Source organism: Camelus ferus, chromosome 8 (genome assembly GCF_009834535.1).
Source record: "Camelus ferus isolate YT-003-E chromosome 8, BCGSAC_Cfer_1.0, whole genome shotgun sequence".
NCBI classification, from domain to species: domain Eukaryota; kingdom Metazoa; phylum Chordata; class Mammalia; order Artiodactyla; family Camelidae; genus Camelus; species Camelus ferus.
In genome coordinates, this window is record NC_045703.1 from 17,798,746 (window position 1) to 17,806,667 (window position 7,922).

A 7,922-nucleotide genomic window follows, 5' to 3' on the forward strand; every position below is an offset into this window, starting at 1 on the left:
TAGGAACTATTATTAACCCATAGTACAGACTGGTAACAGACTCCATCAGTACTATTCTGCCTCATAACAACCATAAAACAGCGCTGCACAGTTGGGGAGGGGATAATCCAACTCTCCCTTTATTATTCATGCCACTTCACAATTATTCAAGAGCACTGAATTTAACAGGTATTTATTTAAAAATTTTTGCAAATGCCTCAAACTGTATAAAATACTGGTATAAGTATCAACACAGTAATTACACGTGTAAGAAAGAATGGTTTGCCCACTTTAGCCCTTCAACACTTTCTATTCCCTTCACATCTAACATTTTCTTCAGTATAATGATTATGAGACATTAAAACCCTGCTACTGAGACTACTGAGCATAGCTTACTATTTCACTGATATTATTAAAAAAGGAAATGGTAAGTGTACTACCCAGACCACCCCTCTCTAAAATCATACTGGTTCAGTTTTCAGAGTACTATACTATCTGTAAAACAGAAGAATCTCTGATTCAAAAACATTTAAATGTACCTATTTTTTCCCTAAAACTGGTCTCTTAGATTTTATACCTTAACTTTCACATTAACCATCATATTCTAAATAAATGCATACTTAAGATACACACTTAAGTAAATCTTACGCATGGTTCCTATTCATCTCTGAATTTAAGACCACCAATAATTCATGAAAACTAGTACTTAAATCATGGTGAAAAACATACTAATTAAAGAGGTACTCCACAAACTGGTTAGTGTCTCAAAAATCTTCATCTTTTCACAACCAAAGAATGGCACTATAAAAAGCATTTGTACTATTTTTCTATTTGCATGCTTTCTCTAGATCTACTTTTCAGTATTTTGAATAATCAAATTCCACAATGAAAAAGGTGAGCTCTTAAAGACAATGCATTACTACTTCTAGTTAAATATCAGATTTTCAGATCAGAAAAATTTCAATTCACTTATTCTACAATGAGATAATAGGGGCCTAGAGAAATTTCAGACTTGCGAGAGGTCACTCTGCAGGGCTAAAATCACAATCCACAAGCTTCTGATTCCCAATCCTTTCCCACGAATAGAAAGATTTCTAATAAAGTAGAATTACTTTTGAAAAAGCAAAAACCACTATCAAAATATATAAATATAAAAAATTAGCAAAACAAGAACACAGTTTTGGAAAATAATGTCTTATAAAAGCAAGAAATGTAATCAGAGTCCCAAATCCGGTAAAAATGCTTAAAAATTCCACCTCAAGATCTCATAAATATGCAACGCCACTACTTAAAGTGACACCTAGAGAACAAAACTTAATAAACCAACTAATTTCACTATTCAAACTAAGAAATCAGTAAATGACAAAGCTTTCTCTTTGTTCAAAACTTAGTTGTTTTCTTGTTATGTAAAGTTTGCCACCTATGCTTGACCCAATTTAAAAAATAAAAATTCTGATGAAAGCTTAAAAAAATGCCCTTTTGTTTTAAAAGCAACCTCATACTTTTTAAAAATAGAAAATCTGATTAAACATATACCATAGAGCCAAAAAAAAAAAAAAACCCTTTAACTATCAAATTCCATTCACTATTAAAAATATTTTAAATCATAAGGTAGATAATAATAATAATAATAATAATCCTTTTTTATAATAACTTTACCAGTGACACTGACACTGAATGCACTGAATTTTTTTTTTTTTTTAATGTTAACTTTTCAACTGCTTTTAAAACTCCACTTTCCACTTGGTCAAAACTCAATCACTGTGATTTTATCTGCAGTCTGACTGCAAATGCTGATCTACACCTATTTTTAATTTCACAAGTACAAATATCCTAAATATCTGTTAATTTGAAGTTTTCTAGAAATTTTAATCTGACACATAAATTCTCCTATTTAAAACACTACCAGTTAGCGGTAGGAACAAATTAACAGGTGGAGGTAAACAATAGTTATTTTGGCTTCACTCATCAAAATATCTTCAAACCAATGTTACATAAATTCAATTTGCTAGGAAATAAAACTTTGTTCATTCTTAAGAAAAAAATTAGACAATAGAGAATAATGTACAAGAGACTTTGTGCTCACCTAGCTCACCATAAAATATCAAGATCCTACTATTAAGCAAAAATGTGTTCAGATACCTAGTGTTCTAAAATGTTTTAAGAGGTAACTAAATCTCAATCAAAAAGTCAAAGTTAAACCAAATCCCACACACCTAGATATTTAGTTTGATGGATATGAAAGTACCTCAAATGGTGCCTCGGATTCAGTTTATAAAGAGAATATGCTGAACGAATGAAATGAGACAATGGGACAGAGAACTCAAGTCTAATGAGAATACTTAACTGTCCCATGACTGTACCAACATGACTGTTCTAGTAAAAAGGTTTGAAAACACTCTAAGCAAGAAAAACCACCACACAAAATATGCGGATTCTGAACCCACTGATAAAGACACTGCTTCTGCATCCTAAGTCTGATAAAGAGACCAAGAATATAAATTCATTTTATTAATATCTGAGAGATGAGAAATTCACTCAAAACAAGTTGATAAACATTGGTAACTTTTTACTGGAAAATAAAATGATACTCCTACAAGGATTAGACATTCCCATAATTTGGACAGATACCATTGATCACTTCATTTTAAAAAGTATTTTACCAATAGTATCCATATTAAAAAAAAAAACAAAAACCCAACACAGCAATCTTTAGTGGTTTGGGGTTGTGGATTTTTATGATATTCAAAGATGAGTTTTGAAAAGAGATGCAAGATGAGTTTTGTCTGCCCAATTCTTAAAAATGGAATATTTTAATCTTTGGTAATTTTACAACAAGAAAAACATGGAAATCCACTTAAGATTGTCAAATATTTACAAACATAAAAATTAAGTACTGCAGTTATCGAATATTGGCGTTTGCTTCAAACTCCATTCATTTTAGCCAAGTATTGAATGAAACTAGCCTAAATCACTACCTACTTGAAAACAGTATGGCAATGAACGCAGTGTGAAGTCTCCATTAAATTGAGTAAATCTAAATACCCTAGGCTTATTTCAACAGCTCTGAGCACTTCCCAACATCCTATGTTAAATCGTAACACATTCAGACAAAGTTACGAGATGTTCTATATGCAAATGAAACAAAAGACATCAAAAATCACGTCATGCCTTCAACTCAAGAAGACATTCAATTCTAAACTAGCTGAAACTTCCTAATCCTTTCAGAAGCCCTGATGAAGTAACATTATAACTATCTCAAAACATCAGTTGCAAATATGTTTCAGAAAAATCAATGCACGGCATAGATTTAAAAGGTGTGATTTGCCCCGGTGACTGCTGTAACTGGCCCCCCAACACCCACCCACACACACACACACACACACACCCACACACACACACAGAGGCATACTAACGACCTACATCAGTTCGGGAGGAGAAAATTCGGAAAACAAAACTCCCGAACACAAATACCTTACTCTTCTATCCATAACACTTAAGTGATGGGTTCACTTCTAGAAGTCGATTTTCATAAATAATTAAAATATTCACTTGGAAAACCCACAAAATTAAGAAAAAGGGGTTATCTTTCAAGCTACTAACAAACTACCTCCCAATACAAGCCGAAAAGCTTTTACTTGCCAATTTCCATTCCACAGCAAGTATGTATGTGTGAAATTCAAAACTCTTCGGTGCCCCCCCCCACAGCAGCTTTTAACTTAACGAGGGGGCCTAACACGAAAATTAGCAAAACGACAAAGAGCTTGTTAAACTTCTGGCTTTAGGGTGTTCCCGGCTTTACACTTCTGCGAGTCAGCTCGGGTAAATGCAAGATGTGCCGCTGGCCGACCATCCTCGACACATACAATCTGAACCCCTCCAACAACAAAAAACCCAGTTCCCAATGTAAGGAAAGCAAAGGAAACGCAAGAAGAAAAATAATAATAGTAATAATAACGTCTTGCCACGGTTCCGCTGCGGCTGAATGGCCGGCTTGTGAAATGCTAATAGCACTTCGGAGCAGTTAGTCACCAGCTATTGTGTGGGGCAGGAGAAAGCCGAGCCGACCGCGCGTGCAGAGCGAGCAGGAGAGCGAGCGAGCGAGCGCGCCCTCCTCCTTGCGCCGCTCCCGCCGCCGCCGCCGCCGCCGCCTCGCGCGCGCCCCCGCGCCCGCACGGACGCGCGCGCCGGCCCCTCCTCCTCAGGCCTTGCACTGCACAGCACTCATGACGTATCTTTATTTCTAGCACATTAACAAAATATCACAAATAAATTGTCGACAGCCCCTGCGGCCCCGGGGTGCGGGTCCCCCCGGCCACTGCCCCCCGCGGCCCCTGCGCCGGCCTCCCGACCCTCCCCGTGGCCTTTGGAGCTTTCAGGTTCTGGGGCCAAGTTTTTGTCTCTGTAAAAAATTGCGGGAAATTCAATTTTTATTCGACTCGGGGAAAAGTTTCTTTGCTCCGCGCCGCGAATGTCTCACCAGATTCTGGTAGGTCCTGGGATGCTCCTTCCCGGTCCAGTCGGTGCGCCGGGGCAGCAGCTGCGGGGAGAGGACGCCCCGTGAGCCCGGCCCCCGGCCCCGGCCCGCCCGCGCCCCTCCCCCGCCCGCCCCGCGCCCCGCCGGGGACCCCGAGCCCCGCGCCCCGCGCCCCGGCGGCGGCGGCGGCAGCGGCGGCGCAGCGGCCTTGGGGCGGCCGCGCGGCGGCGGGACGCGACGGGCCGCCGCCGCCCTTACCTCCTTCTCGGCCACCTCCCGGATCAGCACCTGCAACAACAAAGCGGGGAGAGCTGAGCCCCGCGCCCCGGGCCGCGGCCCCGCTGCCGCCGCCGCCACCCTCCCCCACGCCCGCGAGCGGCGAGCGCCGGCCCGGCCCGCGCCGCGCGCCGCCGTACCTGAGCCGCCTGCTGACAGGGTCCATCTTCCAGGAACCGGGCGATAAGGAAGTAGAGCTCTGCGCGGGAGAGAGGAACGGGGAGACACACAGACTGAGCGGCCGGGCGGCGGGGGGCGGGGGACCGCGGGCGGAATCGCCCGGTGCCAGCGGCCCCGGCAGCCCCCCGACTTACCCGATCGCAGCTCCGAGAGGCCTTTCCTCTCACAAGACATGTTTATGGGTCACTTCAGGGCCGCCGGCGGGACACGCCGCCGCCAAGGGGAAGCGGGGATGGTGCCGCCGCCTGCCCTATAGCTGTCACTGTGTGTTCACGAGCCGAGCCTCGGCTCCACCATTCAAGCAACGGCGGCGGAGGCGGAGGAGGAGGAGGAGGAAACAACAACTCTCAGGCAGCGGCTACAGCCGCCGCCGCCTCCGCCGCGGATCCCTCCGCCGCAGAAAGGAGTCCGCCGCCTTCGCGGCCCCGGGCTCGGCTCCGGCCTCGGCCCGCGCCCCCGCCCCCCGGCGCGGAAAAAGGAGTGCCTCCGACCCCGCGCCCCCGGCGCCCCCGCCCCCGGCGCGGCGAGACCCCCGCCCGCCCCTCCCCGGCCGAAGATGCGATTTATTTATTTAATTCCAGTCGAAGATGTCGGAGCCGGAGCCGCCGGTTGGCTAGAAGGCGCTTTCTCTGTGGAGGCCGATCACGAGAGGGAGGGGGCCGGGGACGGCTCGGCGGAGGGATCTGACGCACACGGAGCCGCAGCACAGGCTCTATTCAGCGGCGCTGGCTGGGGCTGAGATGGAAGTTAGTTTCTGTGTAGCAGAAATAGGAAACAAATGAAGCAAAACTGCCCAAAGAGGGGAAATGCCCCGAGGATGGGTCTCACTCTCACGCGCGCGCACAGATACACACGCAGAGAGCACTCTCACGCTGGGCAAACTCGGAATCGCGCCACCCTGCCCGAGTTGAATGATAGTGTTTGGTTTCTGTCTCTTGCCATGTGCATGTGTATAAATGCTGCGGATTGGCATCTGTGTAAGTCTTGTCCTGCGTTATTTCTGCAGCCTATGCAAAGTGTTGTGTAATTTATTGGAGTGCTGTATATTGCAATAGAGGTTCGGGCGCTTTTTGTTAAGCACTTGCATTTGCAAGCCCGTTATTTGCTGAAGCCACCTCTGCATATATCTTTTATTACTGCCATTTCCTTAAGCGTACATTTTAAAAATGTTTTTTATTGTTATATGGGCAAACCGAACTCCTGATCTGTACTTCAGATACTCTTTTTCCTCGTGACAAAAAGGCTGGTAAATGGCTAATTAGGGATTTGGGGTTAAAGAACCTTAAAGCTTTTTTAAGTGTTTACAAGAAGGAATAACGTAAACCTGAGAGAAAGGAAAGAACGCTAATGTTTATCTCTAAGCGATCTGAAGGTAATGTAGTGACAGATCAATAACCTACCGAAGGATAATGAAAGAGAATACTACACTTTAGCCAAGGTGATTAGTGATTAAATAATTTAAATTATCTGTATATCTTGCAGTTGACTTCGTCATGCTAATTAATGGCTTCTAATTTGAGGTGTAAACCATTCCTGTTTACAGTTAATCACTGGAAGACTTCTTGAAAACTGACGAAAAGAGAAAAAAATAATCTTTCGTAAATTAGTATGTAATTACCGGTTTTATATGCTAAATCATACATCTGTGTTTTGCTGATAGAGGATAAGGGCCTTGTTTAAAAAAAAAAAAAACGAATATGGGTGAAATTAATGGAAACAATGGAAAAAGCCATTTGTTAGAAAACCAGGACACCAAATGATATTTATCTCCAGATGATTTAAGCACTTTTCAAAAAGACTTGAGAGTTGGTGTTTTTTTTTTTAAGGGTTGCATTTTAAAGGGAATCAGGATAGTGGTTCTTTTGTTAACATTTAACAAAAGATTCTCCTTAAAATTTTTTAGATAATAAACTGCATTTTATGGATCTGGTCTAAAAAGGTTATTTGTGGGGAAAGGACCAACAAGCTGCCTTTTGGTTTTCTAGGTTGCTTCCTCAACCCTTGTACCCTCCTAGCTCCGTACATTCCTAGTGGGTAATACTTGCTGCAGCTGCCTTGGGCTGTACTGCAGGACGGCACCGGTGTGATGCCCTGTACTGACACAGCCAGAAATCACCCTACAAGTGAGAAAGAGGGAAAAAACACCTAAACCTCTCTGCAATAATAGGATGTAAAAATTGCCTTTTATATCTATCTTAATCAAATAAAAAAAGAGAGAGTTACCCTGACTTGTCCTATTGCAGCCTAGTTTTCAGAGTCACTGTTACTTATTGAATGGTGATCCTTCGAGTATTGAAAATATTTGCATTTATAAAGCTATTAATTCATTTTAACTGTTACAGGTAAACTGGCTGGCTTCTAGATGGTTAGGTTTGAAAAGACAGACATTTAATATTCCTTTTTGCAGTTCTATTTATTTTCATGACTTATGCTTTGTGTTTTATCTTAACTTTTAAAAAAGTATTATAGTCTTCAAATAATTATAGTCTTCAAATTTTGGTATTTTACATTATGATGTTTTTTAAATAAACAGAGTTTAGGAACTAAAAATTATAGTTAGAATCTTGTGGTTTTAAAATGTTTGTATTAGTCTGATTCTTACTAATAGATGTTTTATCCTTGTGGAGGAAAATAAACCAAATTATCACGGAATATAAAATTACTCTGGGCAAAGTTTTCCATATATATCTTGTGAGTGTTATGTAAACATGAAAAGCTATTATGAATATCTCATGTATGCTTTTCATTTAGAAGTTTTTCCTAAGTATGCTACTGGTACTTAGCTCCTAAATTTTTTTTAAGGAAAATTTCTCTTCTAAATTTTCTGAATAGGATGTTCCTGTCATTTTGACTAACATTTGACAGTGTTTACAGTTTCTTTCTCATAAACCTAATTTGAAGATAGTGTAACCCTACCTTTGAACTAATTTATAAATGTCTGTTGTAAGAAAATACAGGTTAACTGCTAAAAATTAAAACTCTTCAGCCAAATAAACTGTTTGTTTTTAAC

The 7,922-nt window shown here is 41.8% G+C and overlaps 1 protein-coding gene across 3 annotated transcripts in view; it reads right to left on the reverse strand.

The window, feature by feature from the left end:
• The window catches only part of PHIP (pleckstrin homology domain interacting protein), a 125,846-nt gene extending 120,626 nt beyond the window's left edge, over positions 1 to 5,220 (reverse strand). For all 3 annotated transcript variants that reach the window (XM_032484501.1, XM_032484500.1, XM_032484499.1), the window contains exons 1-4: positions 5,047 to 5,220; positions 4,873 to 4,931; positions 4,715 to 4,744; positions 4,460 to 4,519 (exon numbers count right to left, since the gene is read on the reverse strand). In XM_032484501.1, the coding sequence (XP_032340392.1) occupies positions 4,460 to 4,519; positions 4,715 to 4,744; positions 4,873 to 4,931; positions 5,047 to 5,086 (189 nt within the window). In that variant the 5' untranslated portion in view covers positions 5,087 to 5,220. The remainder of the gene's footprint in view (positions 1 to 4,459; positions 4,520 to 4,714; positions 4,745 to 4,872; positions 4,932 to 5,046) is intronic.
• Between the last annotated feature and the right edge of the window lie 2,702 nt (positions 5,221 to 7,922).